Here is a 20,675-nt window from a genome sequence, read left to right as displayed (position 1 = left end):
TTGCTGCTGAGGAATGGGAAAACTATTATCATCATCTGTTTGCTCTCTTGGAACCTGCTGAGAGACAGTTTCTAAGTAGTGATTTATCACATATCAAAGCCTCACCCCTTTGGCCACCAGTATCAGAAAATGAGATCCAATCTATCATAAAGGCTTGAATAGCAATAAAGCCCCTGAGGAAGACTTTCTACTGGCTGAACTATTCAAAAAATACCCTGCCTGGTAGGGCCCTCTGTTGGCAGGTTTATTCACATATATAAATAATACCTGCCATATCCTGGTTGGGTGGAAGATGGCAATAGTAGTTCCCATATATAAAAAAGGGAATAAAAAGGACCCTAACAACTACAGGCCCATATTATGGCTGGAGTACGGTATATGCTAGGTTCTTCTTGAGCAGAGTTGAGAGCTGGGTAGATGAAAAGTGTATTGTTGCAGAAGAACAAGCAAGCTTTAGATGGATCAATCCATTATTGACAATTGCTTTGTCTTGACTCAACTAATTACAAAATATGTCAGTGAGGGGAAACAACTGTTTGCTGCTTTTATAGATCTTAGTGCAGCATTTAACACAGGAAACTGTGCTCAAAATGGAACCCAGACTGATCAAAGCCCTTTATACAAGCACTTGTTTGAGAGTGTGGTTTGGGTATAATGGAGCCATGATAAGTAGGATTGATACTTATAAAGGGGTAAGAGAAGGGTGCATACTTGCACCATTGTTATTCAGTCTATACATTAACAACTTACCAGGACTAATGAAGGATCCTGAAGTACACATGCCTAAGGCACTAAATATATATTTTAACACCTTGCTATACACTGACAATATATTATCATTTTTGCAAGTAGGGTTGCGTAGGCTGTTAAGACGACTTGGCTCCTACTGTCATAATAACTCTGATTATTAATAAATCAAAGTAAAAAGCTATGGCCTTTGGAAAATGACATCATAGCCATAGATGGCAATTAGAAGGTGAGCCAATAGAGCAAGTTAACACCTTTCCTTACCTACAGGTAGCTTTCTCTGAGACTGGATCTTGGCTTTCTCATCATCAAAGGAGCTCACTTAGAGCACGGGCACGAATGAATTTACTGCTCAAATTAAAAAACTACAGCTATCCAGGTTCCTTAGCCCCAATTATCAAAGTATATAAGGCCACGATTACCCTATGCTCTTATATAGAGCTGAAGTTTGGGTCTTAAAACATAAATCACTATTAGAACAAACACAGTCACAGCATCTGAGAAGTATTTTGGGTGTGGATAAAAGGACTTCAGCTGCTGCAGTTAGACCTGAAGTAGGAATTTATACAATTTGATCTTTGTCTAAAATCAGGGCATATAATTCTTGGTGCAAAATTAATGCTATGGAAACTGACAAAACTCCCAAAATTTTGTCTGTTAAAACAAAAGGAGCTGTGGGCTCCCTGTTTCTTGTACAGCTGGAGAACAAGCTAAAAAGATTGCTGCAGAAAGAATGTTGGCTATAGAAGCACAGAAAGATATAGGCCTCCTTAGTAAGGATGGCACATTGAAATGGATGAGCCGCTACAAACGTACCTTCCAAACTGCTAAGTATTTAAACACAGAAATGCCTAAACATCTTAGGGTGGTATTTACTTGAGCAAAATTTGAGCAGCTGGACACAATGGTTAATATGGAAGATTTAACCAAGTCCCTTATAATGAATGTACTTGTATTCGTGGCGCTCCAGAGATAGAAGACATAACTTCAAAGAAGTCGCTTGCGAGATGGGCGGTGTAGAGATATGAGAAATAAATAAACAAACACACATACTATTTGAATGTCAACTGTCTAAGAAAGAGGGAAGTCAGTATCTAGGACTGCACATTAGACGAACAACCTATTGGGATCCTTCTATTAAAACAACATATTTCATGTGCAGTCAGAATTCAAAAATTACACATAACGTGGCACTTTATTTGAACAGGAGTTCAGTTGAAATATGCGTATGTGAGTCTGATTGGGGTAAACTGTAGGGGTGATACAGAAATATGATTTGCATTTTTAATTCTTTTTATTTCTTTTATTCTATTTTTATATACAGTCTTATTAATGTCCTTGGTTTTATATTCTGTACTTTGATATGGCCTAATGGCTAATCAATAATAATTAACTAAAAAATTAGGGAAACCCAGGAGCAGCCTAACCTACTCTAAGGCCACTTTCTATGTTTATGTGACCTGACCTGAAAGTTCACCGCTTCACCACACCATCATTTCCAAATAGCAATTTCACACTCGAGTTGTACGATTGCCATTGATCACTAAGGGACTGAGAACCTGTGAAATTTCCTTTCCAAAATCTTCTTTTTCTACATTTCAGATGGTATGTTTCCTGCATTGTTAAGCCACTAAGCAAAGGCTCTCCAGCACAGCACACTTCTGGTTCAGAGGTTCTAATTTTTGTTCTTTTTGCTAATAATCCCAAGACTGGGGCCAGAGAAACAATTTAGCCTGGGCTCACCCGATATTCTAACCTCAAATAAAACAAATCCTGTTATGGTTCAGCACAGTATGTGAACCCAAGTCCTCAGGGTTAGGAGGCAGCATTTATTCAGAACAGGAATTTGTGTTTAGAACCAGAATTAAGCTCTGTCTACTCAAGAATTCTTCAAGAACCTAATCTGAAGTAGAGAAGACTTTTCCATTTCTGGCTGTTAAATTTGGTACCAGGAACCCATGTCTGTCAGCAAATCACTCCAGGATCTGTGAGCCCACCCACTCTCCCAGTGAACATAGACTATGTGACACGTTAATGAATTTAATTTCTGGGTAATGGTCAGGGAACATTTATTTTCCATTTCTGCATTTAAAAAAAATAAAAGTATTTTCTGTAGGATAGAAGAATCCAAGGAAGTAGACGTTAACATTTGAATAACTAAGTCTTATTTTGTTATTAAAACAATTAACTGTGGACAGAACGCATTAAAACAGTACTTTCAAAATTTCTGAAAGCTGATGCCTGTGTAAATTGAAACTTGAGGCACATTTTTATATGTAGAAAAGCTACTTCTCAGAGTTAGCTGGGACAGAGCAAAGAGGAGACAAATCTGATGTATCTCTTTAATGACTAAAATGCAGAAGTCTTAATATAAGGATGTATCAGGATTAACTCCTGCATACATTCTGCCAGTGTATGCCTATTAGGAAAATAGACATTCATACCACTGGGTTTATACAACATGTTTGAACCACAACCTAGCCATTTTTACCTACCAAGGCAAGGAAACTTAAGTCTTGACTTTCATGGTTCAGTATGTACAAACCCAAAGAACCAAACTGAATAAAGCATGAATATGTAAATTATGGGCACATGCAGAAGGTAGCCTCTACCTTGGGAGGGGGATCAAAACAAGGATTCTTACTTTTTTTTTCAGTTTTTCACTGCAGCACACTTGTGTTGCTTAGCTTAGTATGCTAATGCTACCATGGTATTTCCAGTTACTGAAACCGGGAATTTTAGTTGCACAAAGAACCAGAGAAAATTCAGCAAATCTTACCAGCTAAGAAAACTCTAGCCAACTCTTTATGAGCCATGTGCCCAGAGGTGTGACGCCCAAACCAAACTTTTAACAGTTTTTCAAGCCCAATCATTTCAAGTAATCACTTTGGCATATTATACTGTGTTTTCAAGTGAAAACCCAAGTAGTTAAAATTATTCTTGTGATATGCTAAGCACAGGGGTTGTTTTCAGCTGCTTGACTATTGATGCTATAGTTTTACACCACTTTAACTAGGTAAGAAAGATCATAATTATTTTAAAGGAATTGCAACTGTTTTCCAGATCTGCTAAGAATGTGGGATCTTGCAGATTTGCATTGTATTGGGGGCAAAAATGTATGTTGTGCAAAAGGCACATCAATTTATGAATTGGGAATGAACAACCACAACAAAAAAATTGAGGCCACAGAAAAAGGTAATTCTGTAGTTTCTCAGATTTGGCATCTGACAATATTCACCATTTAGGTGAAGATTTCTTAACCTTCAGGTGACTGTATGTGGATGAAATTCAAACTATTTAAGTGTCTCCTCACAGATGCTGAAGAGTCATAAAAACCTACTGTCCCATTGTTTTATCTCCTCTAGGTTTCTTTTCTGTAGTTGGTAAGGGAGAGATCAAAATGTCAAGTTTACACATCTGGTTCATTAGCACTTTTAGTGGAAAAAACAGAGCAGCCACTACTTATTGAAGTGTGTTGTTTCAGAGGCCAATATAAATTCATTGATTTTAGTCAGATGGATATGCTTTTTTAAAAAATGCTGGAGTTCCCAAAGCCAGTAACTGTTAGAAACCCTCCAACCCTGTGAAAAACTGCTCTGCCAGACTTTTCCCATACACAACTTACCTCTGTACTCTGTTATAATTACTAGGCAGGTAAGAGCAACTTGCCAGAGTTAATAAAGGGTTACTATGATTTCTGCCTGAAAAGCTGCAGACAACTGAATTCATTCTGAGATTTATATTATTTTGGACTGTGATCTCAATAATTGCACAATGAAACCTTACTTTTTTTTTTATGGTAACCACAGTCCATCTGTGATCTAGTCTATCTTCTATCTGGAATGATCTGTAATTTTAATCAGGTTTTTGTAAACATGATCTTTGAAAGACTCTGGAAATTTTTGTAAAGTAGTCATCTGTTCATGGTTTGGCTTCTTGTACCAGGCATGATTCACCCAATGCTTCACTCCACTTCTAAGTTAAGTATTAGGACCCCAACCATACCAGTCCTTTGTCCCATTTTCTTTTGTTCAACAACTCTCAACAGTCTCTAGGTGATGGAAGCCACTGATCAGTGAGCCCCATAATTCATTTATTGCATTACTTTAAAAATATTTTAATTTAAAAACAAGCATGCTCAGCTGTTTTGGGTCACATTCTCTCAGAATAAATTCATAAAATGAAATTAGTATAACACACCACACACTTCTCTGTCAACATGTAATGCCCTGGGTTTATTTTGTGAGAGTTCTATCACAATTTCCAGGTGGGATTAAAAACCTTAAGGATAATGTACGCCATCAGAGTGGGCATTCAGACCGGTACTGACAAAGCACTAGTAGAGTCCTAAGTACCATTCTCTTCACAGAAGAGAGGCAAATATTTCCAAAGGAAGGCACCCGACAGTTGTGGTTCTGGCCTTGCAGCCTTTTGGAGAATCTTAAAAGGAAGGGGGGAAAAAGACTGGCTGTTTTCAGAAACTGGAATGATGAGACACGTACAGCAATTACTGCATTCTTTTCCCTTATAGCCTTTTTTTTTAGAACAGGTGAAGAATGAAGTCTTTAATAACAATTACACAATAAAAAAATATACTTTGTGATCAAAAGAATGGCAAGACAACATAAAACTCCAGTTGTAAGGACTCCATTTGCATACTTGATTTGACACCACTATTTTGGTGCATAAGAAAATGGGACACAGAGGGGGCTATATGAAGAGCAGCAACATAACTTTAGTGCTTTAAGTACCAGAAACTGCACACATGCTTGTGAGCTAGTCAGTTGATAGAATCCATGAGACTTCATTTTTAGCTTGTTACTTGCCTTGTGATTTTAGAACAGGAAGATCCTATTGAGTAGTACATTCCCCATTTTTAAACTGATGCCTTTTAAAAAGTTCTGTATGTATGTCACCATTTTTCACATGATACACAAAAAACTCAAGGACCCAGAGGGGGAACCAAGTTATGTTAATACCATTTACAAAATACCAAGGAGTCCACAGCTACCTAACACATTTACTACAGCACAGGAACCAATGAAGGTACAGTGTACAAAAAACTGTAAACACGGCACAATAAATAGATAAAACAGCAGGTTCCGCACCATGCACATGATGTCATGACACTTCATCTCTATACAATCTCACTTCTTACACTCTTACTTTGTTGCAATTCTCCCTCCCCCCCACCCCAAGTGCAAAGCATCACAAATGAATGGTTCTGTATTCAAGTAACATATATACAAGGGTATTACAAATACGCAGTACTGTACAGATAATTGCTGTAGTCTTAATTTACAGATGTTGATTCTTTCCTATTAACAGTAAGAATAGAAAAACCAAAGCATGAGAGATGTGCATTGCTGTCAAGTCCCCACAGCTGCCATGGAAATACAATAGGCTGCATTCCATCATCCCTTGCATTCAAATTGCTACTGATGCATAGCACCTAAACAAGTTCCGATAGGTTGGAGTTTCATTACTACAGAAACTACGTCACCTCCATTGCTACTGTATTGTCTGCTATATTGTTCAGTGCTGACTTTTCTGTTTCATGGTTTTCCCTGTGAAATAAAAGTGGAGAGAAAAAAATACATTGGTAAGTATCTAAATAGGAAAAAAAAAGTCCCACTTAAAAACATAGTAAAAATATTTATTTTCCATTTTTGGAACTTCACTGTAGTGTAATAATATATTTCTTTCCATTTTCAAATCTGTGTTGTCTCATACCTATGGAAATGTTGTGAAAAAATGCACCATCTAAACTTCAAACTGAGGTATTACCAACTGCAAAGAAGTATTTTAATAGAAAAATCAATTTGTTGTTTGGACAGTCAATTCGTTAGAAGAATACTGTATTCCTAAACATCTTCAAGGAAAGACTACATGCTACCCAGATTTAATGTAGCTAAGATTGGATAGAATAAAATTAATCCAACACCCTTCCCTCCAACCCCCAAATGGGGCAATAATGAAAATAGAGATAATGAGGTTTGAATATATCAATCAAATTGACGAAAAGACAAATGAACAATTTTTTGAGGGACGCCTGAGTCCTGGTGATTTCTTAGACAAATCCATGGAGTCATCTTCTGGGATTTTTCATTTGAGTTCCTAGTTTATGGCTCTGGAATTTCCAGATAATCTCCTATCCCAGTATTTAATTTCTTGTCAGATTTATATCCTGCCTTTTGTTCAACAGCTCAAGGTGGCGTCCACAGCACTCCCTCTTCTCATTTTTCCGCAAAGCAACAACCCAGTGATGTAGTTTGGTTTGAAGACAATAACTAGCTTCTGTGGTTAAGGATGGATTAAACCAGGGTTTCTGTGGAGCCACTCCAACAATTTAATGACTACACCACACTGGTTTTAATGTATTAATGTTGAAAGTAAAAAAGGGGAGAGGAGAGAATCAGACCATATGCAATATTATTTTCAGGGTTTGAACATATCAACCTTAATGTTACAAGCACTACTGTATACACATTCCAAGTTAGAGGTAACAGCATGCTTGGGTTACCCAAATCTACAACAAAAATAGTAAAATGAAAAACAAAACCGAGTAAGATTAAAAACATAAAAAGTGTGATCTTTAGAATCCTTTACAATGAATGATTAGCAGGTTCCAATTTTACTAAAAGAAAGTAATGGAAATTAGAGAAGCTGTTAATTAACTAGACTTTGCTAGGTGTTTTTATACAGCAGCACCAAAAAGGCCCCTTTTGTTTGGAAAATCAAGCTTTACAAAAGTAGTCTGTCCCACTTTTTATATAAACTGACCATAGAGTTATTTAACATTTCGAACTATAGAACTTCCATTTTCATTAAGATATTCTTAATGCAGAAGTTGGAGGCAGTTTGACAGAATTTTCTCCTGAGACTACTTTTCTTAGACACCCATAAAGTTTTTCTTTTTCAATGATATTCAGAATTCAAGGTGATGAAATGTAACAAAAGCACTTACCTTGGTACTGTGTCCACAGAGGGTGAGGCTGGCACCTTGGGCACCTGACAGTTTGCTGCAGCCAGCTTTAAGGCAGATGATGGAACAGCACTTAGAGTCCTAGGTATGTGCCGTGCATTGAGCGTATTAATAGAGTTTGCAGTGGCAACAGATGAGGGCACAGTTAATCTAATGTTGTTCCCAAACAGAACCTGAGTTGTTGCAGAATTGGCAGCAGTTACTTGGTGACTCAGTGCACTGTGGGAACTTGAAGTCTGTGTTATATTTGAAGGCTGTAACAAGGCTGAACCTGCTGTTGATGAGCTTGTATGTACAAGTGCTGTAGGCGTAGTACTACTGAAGTGTAAGCCCTTATATACTCCTGTGAAATAAGGAAAAGAAGCCATAATGTCAACCCTGAGGACCATAATAGCAGGTTACTGGCTTAACTCACTCACTTGCACTCTCTCACACACACACAATTACACTTTTTGGCACTACGATCTTTACCAGATCTTACCTGAGGCTTGAAGGATGCCATTCACCCCAATTCCAAGCACCACATCATCCTTCATTTTGAATCCCATGAGCTGTTCTGATGTAACCAAGGCTGAAGCAGCAAACTGAGCACTGACAGAATCCAATGTCTTGGAAATAAAACCCTTTTAAAGAGAAAGAACAACATCAAGCTACAGATGCTACAATAATGCAATAAATACAGTTTAATTCACTTTTGAATACTAAATTGTTTACATAAAATTAAACCAGTTAAAAATAATTGAAGTAATGATGTCAAAAGCCACTATAATTAAAATGTCAAATAGCCCCACAAAAGCAGAGCCCAACAATAGAGAATGCAAAAGTCACCATTCTCTATTGTTTCTGTTAACAGCAAGTACTGATTATTTCTTATTCCAGACTACTCCAGGGTATGTAGGGGAGGGAAGAGTACACACTCCTGAGAGAAATAACAGCCATGCACTAAAGATGTTTAAAAAATCCCATTTCATTATTTTAAAGCAAATACTTGATTACCAGCAGTGAGTAAATATATACTTAACTATAAAATTAATCATTGGTATTTTCTGATTAAATAAAAGAAGGGTCTTTTCACTGGAATTTTAATACATAGCATCTTCTATTCTTAAAATACTTGAATAAATAAAAAAACTCAGTAACTCAGCCAAATGCCACATATTGTAACTGGCTCTTCTATCCCTTAGCAAGTTAATTAATAACAAGAGATAAAAAGCATTAATTTCTAAAAATACGGAGGAGGTTGAAGTATATGTTGTCATTCACATTATGGAAGGATTGAACTGTAAATTTATTTGAAGGAGAAATGGATGCAAACATACACAATCTAAATTAATGAGTTATCTGGAATTCTGTAGAGTGCATGTATCGTGGTATCGCCAGCACTGCAACACAAGCTCTGTCCCTCTGGGGTGTGCATTCAATGTTGTGATGCTGTTGACATCAGCCTGCCTCCCCTTGCTCCCTCTGCTGCATATTTACAATGCTTCAAAATACTGAAACCCCTCTCTTTCTGTTAGGAGGAGGCAGCAGTCGTGCCATCTATACTCACCTGTAGCATCACTTCTAAACACTCTAGAGTATGGCTAAGATGGAGATTCAAGCGAAAGCCATTTTCCTGTTGATTAGCTGCAAGATGCTATGGCAACAGTTGAGAATTAGAGATGACCCCTGGTGGAAAAAATGAGGAATAAATCATAATACAGGCAACTCCCTCACCTGTGAAGTGTTCGCAGAAGAATTACTATTTGCTTGCTGTTGATGAATTTGTGCAAGCTGCTGTTTCTGCATTAGTGCCAGTTGCTGTTGATGATGCTGGTATTGTTCGGCTGTAAATGCTGAACAAAATATAAAATGAGAGAATACTGTATCAAAATATGTAGACCTTATATGTGCATCCCTTAGTCTAAAGAATGCTCAAAATGCACAGGCCTTAAGCATTGTACATTTATTCAGTGCTCCAGCTCTAGTGGGAGCTCATACTAACTGCACTTCCAAAATAAAACTTGGTTGTATTCCATGCAGGATTAAACATTTGAATTGCTGTTCCAGGACAGCAAACTGTCATATTATGGTTATCATACTAACAAAATTTCTGATACCCATGTCAGATAAAATGTGTTCTTTGTTCTTATTTTTAGATAATACTGATGTTCAACTGAGAATGTGTGTGTGTACATATATATATATATATATAGAGAGAGAGAAAGAATTAAAATTAGAATATAAATGATGACATTGTAATAATTCAATTTCCCTCAATTAACCCACCTGGGGGAAAAAAATCCAGTCAATAAGAACGGAGTTGGTTATGCTGATTTACAGAGGAATGAAGAAAGACTGTATTATATACTATTTATTGTCTATGGAGAGTTCTAAAAATAGAAAATAGAGAAGTTTCATTGCAATTTTTGTTTCACTGCATCTTAATGAAAATCTCCCTAATGTAAACTTTTAAAGTGAATTTAGACTGAAGAATAAATTGTAAATCTTGTTTCTAGAATAAACTGGCAGGTTTTCCAAATTCAGTTTGTTTTAAATACAGAATTTTGGACATTTTACTTCATCAGATACTATTATTATTTTAGAGCAAACTTCCTAATACAAAAACTAAAACTTATTGTCTACCTTTTAATTTCATACACAAGACAGCACAATACAGATACATGCCAAGTTCCAAAAACAGATTACTTATATATAACTTTGTTCTGCACTAACCAATATGCATAAAACTCAACTAAAAGAAAAGGCAGAGAAAGAATATTTAGTAACACAACTCACTGAAGGTTGGTGCACCATACACTTTTTGATTAACATCAACTTCATAGCTACAACCTCAGACTACCTTCACAGCTCTTTTGCCTCTCTGTAGGTCTCAGTGTATTCCAGTGCAGAAAAATGTTAGGCCTTTTGAAATTTATTTCCCTCCTCTCACCCCAGATCTCAAGGAATGATGATTTTTAGATTTTAGATTGCAGCAAAAACATTTAAGTTTGAAACAGATTTGGCTAGATCCAGCCTTAACATTCATCTGTTTAAGCTGAACCTCATTTGTGCTCAATATACTTATAAGAAAAATATACATAGTGCTGCAAAGTAAATAGTTTAAATATATGATGAACTATTATGCCAATATAACTGTTTGTGGTATTGATTTTGGAATAAGGAATGAAAATATGGTCCTACATACACATTTTGTTAAGGATACAATGGTGGAAGAAAATTAGTCAAGATAATAATTAGATATTTGTATTAAATCCCACATTCTTAACTTCATTTCACTGCACAATGCATACATAGAAAAATGTATGCATTTGGTAGCTATAGCATAAGTGGAGTGTAGATTAGATGAAATCTAATATAAATTAATTCCCAAGCAAAAAAAAATTAATTATGCAGTATTTCACATCAGTCACTGTTTCACATTAGCCTTTCTCCATTTGGCTGCATAGCTTGTACAGACTCATAGAAAAATAATGCAAGTAATAGAACAACTGTACTGGCTTTAATACGAAGAGCTTCTTTAGGAATGCTCAGAATTTTTGCATTTAAGTAACTGGATTCTGTGTTGTATTAAACCACTATTGAAAAACTTCTTCAGTTTCAGAAATGATTTTCATGTGGCCGATGAAGCTGTTGTTTGAGAAATGCAAGCCAAACTTGCATGGAATACACAAAACTGGTTATTTTCCCCCACACACACAGCAACAATTGCATACGTAGTTTTTTTTGGTTCCAGCTCAGGATATATAAATTAGTTTGAATTTCTTCCCCCAAATGTGTATTTTTAAATTTTAAAATGAGAGTTTTTAAATGCTTGATTCTAAACAAAATTAGGGATTTTAAATTCACTCAGGCATGCTCATCTCTGCATATATGTGTTTTAAGGATCCACACCACCAAAGATCACACCACAAAATACCAATATTCTCCATGGAAAATGGACAGAGTCCTTACATTCAACTAATACATATGCAAGCAGAACATATTTTGAGATTTAGCCAATTTCCTTTCACCTCTACACTCAATCAATTTTATTTTGATCAACTCTCAGCAAATTACACATCATGGTTAAACTAAAAAGGGGGGAAAAGTGCTTGGACTTGCATCAGCTATAGTCTTGTTTTCATTGCAGCAACGTAATGTTTAGCTACCATATAGTAATAGGTAATTTCCTATCTGAGAAAAGAAGGTTCTCTGAATAATTATCCATTCTTCCTGGTAGTGATACAGCATGAGTAAGATGTAGCAATTCTGATTAGTTACGTAGGAGTTACCATATAGCAGCATTTGGTGAACTGTTTCTAATTCCCTGGATCCACGCAGGCAGAGACACACAGCTGTACAGGAAAGCACAGCTTTTCTCCATGGTCGACTCACATTTGTAAAATTTGGTGCTTCTTGAGGAACTGACCGAGTTTAAATTTTTAAAATTTAGAAATTCACACTGCAAATTGCCAAGTAAGGATTAATATGTAATTTTCTTTGCGCAGACTCAAATAATAATTTGATTATTTAGGGTAATTTCTAGTCATAAAGTAACTTTGTTTATGCAATTTATCCACCGACTTATAGGGTATCCTTTCTTAGTCTCAGCAGGTAGTAGCATCTGCTTGAACTCTTAGAAGCTAAGCAGAACAAAGCCTGGTAGATAACAACAATTTATTAAAGTTGTATGCTGCCTGACTCTTAGGTGAGGTGGTCCCAGGGAGCTCAAGGGCTTTAGAATTTAGAATAGATTAAAAAGCAAAAAAAAAAAAAAAAAAAAATCCAGGAAGGCGGCAAAGCCAAAGCCCTTCCCTAATATTGTCAAAGAAATTGCATGGTTGTATCCATATAGTTCTATGGGACGCGGTGGCGCTGCGGGTTAAACCGCTGAGCTGTCGATCGGAAGGTCGGCGGTTCGAAACCGCGCGGCGGGGTGAGCTCCCGTTGCTCGTCCCAGCTCCTGCACACCAAGCAGTTCGAAAACATGCAAATGTGAGTAGATTAATTGGTACCGCTTCGGCGGGAAGGTAACGGCGTTCCGTGAATCATGCTGGCCACATGACCCGGAAGTGTCCTATGGACAACGCCGGCTCCAAGGCTTTGAAACGGAGATGAGCACCGCCCCCTAGAGTCGGACACGACTGGACTTTACGTCAAGGGAAAACCTTTAATCCATATAGTTACCAGGAATTAAGTTTGACTTGAAGGCTTTTTTAAAAGCATACACTGGACTAAGAGACTCGCTCTTAGATCCAGACTATGTGATTCCTAAAGGACTTAAAATAAAGGGAAATCTTAAAAACAGCTTGTATTTCCTAAGAGGATTTTGGAACAAAAAGCTACAAGTCCAGAGTCCAAACCTCTGCATGCGCTTAAAAGGCAGAAAGTTTCAACATGCTTTATTACTATGGAGAGTACAGCTTTTTCCTTCAGCCTACATGTCTGCTACTTCTATATTTTGCAGTGCCTCAAAATTCTTACTAATTGCAGAATATATATCCAAAATAATGACTAGCAGGGACAAAAACATAAAGAGCGTTCACTATATAAAGTAAAACCTAACTTTTAAGACTGTAATGTGGATGTTTTAAGTGGTATTATTTATTCTATGTAATCCCTATGCAGTGGGATAGAAATATATTTAATAAATGAAATATAGTTCAATCCTAGCAGAGTTTTTATATTTTCTGTTGCTAAAAACTATGCTATGTCGGGGGGGGGGGGACTTCAGACACCAAAGGTTTCTTGGTTCTAAATTAGCTTCACACATTTAAAAGTTGCAAGGTAGTCTTCTCTATGGCTAATTACCTCTCAGAAAACATTAAACATACAACCTCAGACTTAATACAAAATTCTGTATTTTTCATGTGGTAGTAAAATAGGAGATAGGAAAGCCAGCATAGGTTTTAGAACTTTTGTTCTGATTGGAGCCTGCTTGTATAGTGCACTCATTTTCATGCTTATTAGCTTTTTAAAGTTTTCACTTTAATTAGCAAAACTTTAGTAAAATTGTTATCACTGTGGACACTCCTTGGTGCCACAGAACACTTACCACCCTACAGTTTCTTTAATAAGCTAGTAATGAGAGACATAACAGTTAAATAACCAAAGTTAAACTCTTTGGTTCTTACATAGCAGGGACTCTAATTTTTCCTCATCCTTTTCAAAACTATAATGCTTGGGATTAGAAACTTCAATATAATAGAACATTCTACAAAGGTGCAATGTGTCTCAGCCCTGAGTGTGATGTGTCAATTTAAAGGAGAGTTCTTCATGCCTTATCTTTTTGCTCAAGTAACCCAAGGAAGAAAAACTCTACACAAGTTGATCAGTTTAGTCAACACACACATTTAATCAGCAGTGTTATTAGAAGTATGCAAATTGAGATGATCAGTATACAGAGATCCTATTGCAATATACAAAATTACTTAATGATGATAGTTAGTTTTAAATTATTCTAATAATTTTCCTCCTATGATCTATTTTATCTCTGAGCTACTGTTGGTATACCTTTCATAAAAGACTTTCAGTTAAAACTGCCGCCTTCAACATATTACAATTTGAATGAAATTGTCATGTATGAAATTTGTCTTCAACGAAAGATGTTCACTCTTCAGACTTGTGGTGCACAATGTTTTGAATCAAGCCATTTTAAACAGTGTAAAACAAGCTATTTCCAGCACTTTGGAAGTGCTCTGAAGTTAAAACAGCTTTGTCCCAAGCACAAAATATTCTGTTTTGAGCTTGAAACATTTTTAGAATGCTCAGGGCAGCCAACTGAATTTGGTTTGATTTGAAACATTTACATATCTTTGATTTGTCTTGGCACTAAACTAGATATGGCTTAGGCACACAAAAGCACATGCATCTGTGCAGGATGATCATGTCAGGTTTTACTGAGGAAAGAAGCTGTGCATGTACCCCTATGATGAAAACTGTCCTGAAGAATATGCTTGCAAAATAAGCTACATCATGACTTTAAAGAGTTTTAAAAATCTGAGTATTTTATTTGCTTTCTTTCTGTGTAAATGGCTTATAATTTAAATATTACAAAAATGGAGAAAATGTTGATAATCTGATGTTTTTATGTAAGTATTGTTCAGTTCTTCAACAAAATGATCACAGGGAATAATGGCTCCTATTTGGGGAAAATATTCTCCATCTACCCATGGAAGCTCACTGGGTGACTTTGGGCCAATAACGCTTTCTCAGCTCAACTCTCCTATGTGAAATTATGTAAGTAACAAACATGAAACAGCCTGTACTAATCTAAAAACAAACCTAACCTACAATGAAGAAAATACTTTATTCATAGAAGTTAAGGCAATAGATCAACTGCCTATGTAACAGCATGCATATTTCTAGGGTGCTCTATGAAAAACACAATCTAAAGACAGTAACAAGTGCTTTCCAAATCATTCCCCTCATCGGAGTACACCAAAAGGAAGAGAATCATGACAGCACCTCTTCTGAAGCTTTGAACAACCTTTCTGATTACTATGCTACTTAAGCTTTCAGTTAAGGAATTATTTCTGCAGTGAGATCAAATAATTTATACAATTACAGAATATATACACATGTTTTAAAAGGCTGCCTTAAACCTTTCATGGAAATTTAATTGTTTGATGTGAATAATTATGAAAACTAAAGTTGAACTTCAGTGTACATTGTAAACACATACAGCTTTTAAAAGTAAGATTTGAATCTCAGTATTGTTCAAGGTTTAAAAATATTCCTTATTTCAAGAATTTACCTCAAATACTATGGATGGTTTTAATTCCCATTTTGTTTTCCCTTCCTTATATTCAAACATACTAAATTCACTAAAGCTTTTCTACTTGTAACCTCAAATGCTTTACTGAACAAGCTACAATGGTCTGGTGTACAAGTAACATTAAGCCACAATGAATACATTCACTATCATGCTAAATCAACTAAACAAGCCATATTATGGCTTAGTATTATGAGTGAATTAGACCTATTAGAGCTGTTAAGTTTGAGTTCCTTGAAAAGTACATCTATCTCAAGCATTGGTCATCTGAGAATTTTGATCACAAAATGCTTATCTCCCTTACTTAAGAATGTAGTTGTTGCATATATTAAAACTGCACTCTAATTTACTGATTAAAAAGTACGTGTCACTGATTAAAGCGATACAGTCCACAAGACAACTTCTGTTTGACATTTACTATCTAAATTCTTACCAATTACAATTCATCAGTAATTGTACCAAGGCAATGATAAAGTCTCTGGGACATTTTATGGGTATTAATTTTATCAAATTAGTCAATCAATATATAAGGCCCCCTGCTTTCCTGCAACTCTGGGCAGCTTAGAGAAGTTTAAAAGATCATTAAAAAAAAGACCACAGCAATAAAAGAGGACTGTGCTAAGGAAGAAAAACAATGTTAAATATATAACAATTAATACGTATATCACCCTTACATGATGATTAGCAGGACCACACGCCATCCTAACCCAGCACTTCTGGGAAGGACCAGGTGTTACGTTCTTTTCTAAAAGCCAGCAGGGTCAGGACCATACGGAACTGGGATTGGAGGGGGGAGATACTGCTCCAAGGGCATTTGTGGCAAGAGAGAAGGCTTGCCTCTGGGGTCTCATAAGATGCTGCTACTTTGTCAATGGGCCTCATAGGATGCTGACCTTTCAGATCTTATAGGATTGACAGAGACAAGTGGAAAGGTGCTGTCTCACAGCTATCCAGGCCGTATGCCCTGAAGGGATTTATGGATGATCACCAGCACCTTGAATTGTACCCAGAAACCAACAGTGCAGCTCATGGAGCAGTGGTGCTACATGGGTTTATTGAGCTGGGCCCGTAACTACTCACACCACAGCATTGTTGACTAGCTACAGTTTCCAAGTGATTTTCAAGGACAGCTCAATGTAACACACATCGCAGTAATGTGACTGCATGATGACCAAGGCAAGAGTGACCATAAAAAAGACCTCCTGATCCACAATGGGCATGATTACTAAAATATACTTAGGCTATCCTATGTTTTCACACCTCAGGTTCTTCCTAGGACATTTTTCATTGAATAAATAGAGGCTTATTGCCACAAGTGAATGCAATTCCATTCTAAGCTAGTACTTTATAGTTTTCAGTTTAGGTTGGAAAATAAACACAAACCATAATTTGCCAGATTCAGCAACAACTGAAGACTATGGCTTTCCTAAATGATAATGACAGATATGAAACTGGATTATGGGAATGGAAAGAAGGGGAAGACTACGTAACTCAGAAGCTTCTAACCATGATTGAATTGTTACATCCAAAGACTTGCTGCACTATGTCAAAACAATCAGCCTATGAACTGGGCTTATGAAGTCTGTGGAATATATTTTAAATTATTTCAAAGTGTACTGTCAAATTCTAGCTTTTTATAGCAATCAGAAACACTTATTTCAACTGTAGTCCAAAAGCATGGTATGAACAAAATAAACTATGCCTGTCAATTGGGAAGTTAATTTCCTTTGTGTTCAGTAGCACTTACTCTTTTAATAAGTGTATTGGTTATTTTAGTTTAAATATTTATTCAGCAAGTTTTTCAATATTAATGTATATTAAACACACTGTTGGACTTCAATGGCTTGAAATAAATATTTTTTCAACATGATTATCAGTATTCTTTTATAATTATAAGCCTTGAAATCTTTAGCTATAGTTATTAACTTTTCCTAGAGCATTGTGCAAGCTATTTATTCTGGGTATAACTAGTTGTAACAATACAACAACATGCAAACTCATCAGAGCAGGACAGGCAGCTATGGTAAAGGGACAGGGGAAGTTTCCTGCTAACACAAGATAACAGGAGATGGTTGAGATGGTTTTCTTTTGGTGGGTCAATAAGCTAAAGAGTTCTAAGTTATTTTGGTATCATATGAATTACTATTCTCATATCCTCATATCTCTGTCTGGAACCAATTATGTAATTCAAACAGACTGATGAAATTAGTTATAAAACTTAGTAAGCTTTGTTTAAGTCTTATACTGACTTGATCCATTATTCAAGTCATAAATAGCAATTATAGTAAACATAATGATTAGACAATTAAGATCACCAAAAGTCTTAATAAAATTGCTAGGGACATTACTATACATATTCTTTTTATTCAACCATGTCAGAGATGATTTCCTTGTCTTTTTTTTAAGAAACATATCCATTGCTACAGAATATTTCAACAGAATTTAAAAGAGGTTTGTATCAGTTACAGAGGACAGCAAGATGATGATCACAGTTGAAACGTTACATTCTCAAGATTTACATTTGCAAATTACATATTTAACCAACACAATCTCAGTCTTGGCAACTGCTTCCAGAATTCTATGGCAGTGCTGTTCAATCAGAAGGCCATATCCATATTAACCATATCCCAGGCTGCTTGACTCATCAAAGTATACAATTTGGAGATATTAATTCTGAACTGCCAAAAAACTACTGTAGTCTTAAATTATATTCTTGCTCATTTTTAGATATCATTGTATAATACTTTTTTAAAACAAGAACCTTTTACAGGAAGTCAGGATAGAATAACTTCCTTTCAACAGATTAATACGGTTTCTCTCCCCACCCCCCAAAAAGCATTTTATCCTATTCTTACCATCTCCTTAAGATCTGACATAGATGGGTAGTTACACTGCCAAAGGGGTTACAGGCACTCCTGAATGAGTTTTTCACTGGTGGTTTCTTTTTGTCCCACCAAAATACCACTGACAAGTTGGTCTTTTTAAACAACAATTAATAGTACATGTGGGACTTTTCATGATTGTGTATATGCTAGATTTTGGATTTTATGTCTTGCTAGATTTTGGATTTTATTTATTTATTTCCTTCCCACCTTTATTATTTTTATAAATAACTCAAGGTAGGGAACATACTTAATACTCCTTCCTCTGATTTTCCCCACAACCACCACCCTGTGAGGTGAGCTGGGCTTAGAGTGTGTGACTGGCCCAAGGTCACCCAGCAGGCTTTCATGCCTAAGGTGGGACCAGAACTCTCATACCACGCCTGATTGGCTCTTGGGCTGAGAGAGAGGGACTGGGCCAAGGTCACCCAGCAAGTTTTCCTGCCTAAGGCGGGACTAGAACTCACAGGCTTCTGGATTCTAGCCTGGAGCCTTAACCACTAGACCAAACTGGCTCTCTTTTAAGTCTTGATGTCCTGAACATTTTAAATCAATTCCTTATTTTGCATTCTTAATAGCAAATTATAAATTGTCAAAACTAGTAAATATAAATAAAACAAAGATAAATAGCAAATTTAGGGAGAGCGCTCTATAAAATTCTGCTAAAAACACTGGACTGGATTCAAATATAGCTATTCAGTAATTAAAGTCAGAGAGCCAGTTTGGTGTAGTGGTTAAGGTACTGGACTAGAAATCAGGAGACAGTGAGTTCTACTCCTGCCTTAGGCATGAAGCCAGCTGGGTGACCTTGGGCCAGTCCCTCTCTCTCAGCCCTAGGAAGAAGGCACTGGCAAACCACTTCTGAAAATTTTGTCAAGAAAACTGCAGGGACTTGTCTAGGCAGTCTCCAAGAATCAGACACGATTGAATGGATTAAAAAAAATTAAAAAGTCTGGACCAAATCTACTACATTAATCTTTAACTTTAGCATGGCATTTAAACACGCAGCATAAATATCAACAACTGAGAAAAATATGGAGGAAATAAATAAAAATTGGACTTTTGCCAAAAATATGTTTAGAATTAAGTTTGTCAAAATCAACATACCAAAGTGTGCTGAACCACTGCTACTTTTACTTTGTATAGAGGTACTGCATGTCTGGGTCCCAGGTTGTGCTGTGCCTGCTCGATTTACACTCCTGTGTAATTTCCTATAGGAAAGTTCATCACTGTCACTGTCATGTAGGGATGGTGTCCGAGGCCTAAAATGCCGCCATCTACATGATTTGATATTGACTAGTATCTGACTGAGGTCTTTAGAGAAATATCTGTCCGAGGTATTTGTTTCTGAGGTATTGGCAAATTGATTGACTGAAGAGTGTAGTTGTGAGGAAAGTATTTCTGAATCCAGCTGGCAAAATGCACTGTTTTTCTCTGAATATGCTCGGTCCAGGAGCACCCTAAAAATAGAAAGAAGGCTATTTTTAATTGCATACAAGTCGAAGTGTCATTTCTATCTTCATCCAAAACTTATTTTTAAAATGTTAGGAAGAAACAGCAGGGAAATTCTGTGTGAAAATATCTTTCAATCTGGTTCTTTCAACTACAGGAAAAACATTTACAACAGGGCCGGGCACAATTTGAAAATTATTTGAAAGAAATGGTCAGGACGTCATGAAAACCCTGTACTTCTTCTCTTCTACTTATTAAAGCATCAGGTCTTTTTTCATGCTTCCACACTAGCCTGAAAGAAGGTGTTACTTCCTTAATGAGTTGACTAATTAAAATGAATCTAATTAATGGGAATTAATAATAGGCTTATGTGGAAGTCTGAAAGAAACTTGGGCTTTTTAAACATATAGTAAAGTATAGTAAATGTATAGTAATGTATAGTAAAGAGATTTTATGCTTGGGCGAGGTAAAAAATAATTTTTGAAGTAAGCTCAGCCCTATTTAAGAGCTACATATAACAGAGCAAGACAACATACAGTGAAATAAATTGATAAAGTATACCTTTTTATTATAGCAATTTAGCAAGAAATGTCTTTCTCTAATTACAAGAAAAAACCCTGCCTTTGAAAGGTAACTAGGAGCCTCAGGTTCACAAACTCCAACTTGCTACAGGCATGGTAATTCCCTAGTTGAAGTGAAACAAGTCAGTATTTGACTAATTAGACAAAATGTCAAACCACTGTAAGTGGATATATAAAGAGGCTGACTGCACCTTAGAATTGATTAGTGGAGGAAAGCAAAACAACAGTCTGGATAGCTGTCACTTTTAACAAGGATAGCTAAATACTAGAAG

General features: G+C 36.3%; 1 protein-coding gene across 6 annotated transcripts in view; it reads right to left on the bottom strand.

Moving 5' to 3' along the window:
* Positions 1-4,954: 4,954 nt before the first annotated feature.
* The window catches only part of EPC1 (enhancer of polycomb homolog 1), a 54,418-nt gene continuing 38,697 nt past the window's right edge, over positions 4,955-20,675 (bottom strand). For 2 of the 6 annotated variants that reach the window (XM_063303452.1, XM_063303451.1), the window contains 5 exons: positions 19,478-19,830; positions 9,449-9,567; positions 8,214-8,355; positions 7,715-8,075; positions 4,955-6,314 (listed from right to left, as the gene is read on the bottom strand). In XM_063303452.1, coding sequence (XP_063159522.1) covers positions 6,242-6,314; positions 7,715-8,075; positions 8,214-8,355; positions 9,449-9,567; positions 19,478-19,830 — 1,048 coding nt within the window. In that variant the 3' untranslated portion in view covers positions 4,955-6,241. Of the gene's footprint in view, positions 6,315-7,714; positions 8,076-8,213; positions 8,356-9,281; positions 9,401-9,448; positions 9,568-10,000; positions 10,105-19,477; positions 19,831-20,675 lie in introns of those variants that run through there. The other 4 variants (XM_063303454.1, XR_010067929.1, XR_010067931.1 and 1 more) reach the window with 4 other exon arrangements.

The sequence above is a fragment of the Candoia aspera genome, chromosome 4 (genome assembly GCF_035149785.1).
Source record: "Candoia aspera isolate rCanAsp1 chromosome 4, rCanAsp1.hap2, whole genome shotgun sequence".
Classification (NCBI taxonomy): Eukaryota; Metazoa; Chordata; class Lepidosauria; order Squamata; family Boidae; genus Candoia; species Candoia aspera.
Note: the sequence above shows the minus strand (reverse complement) of the source record. Positions and strands in the feature narration are given on the sequence as shown.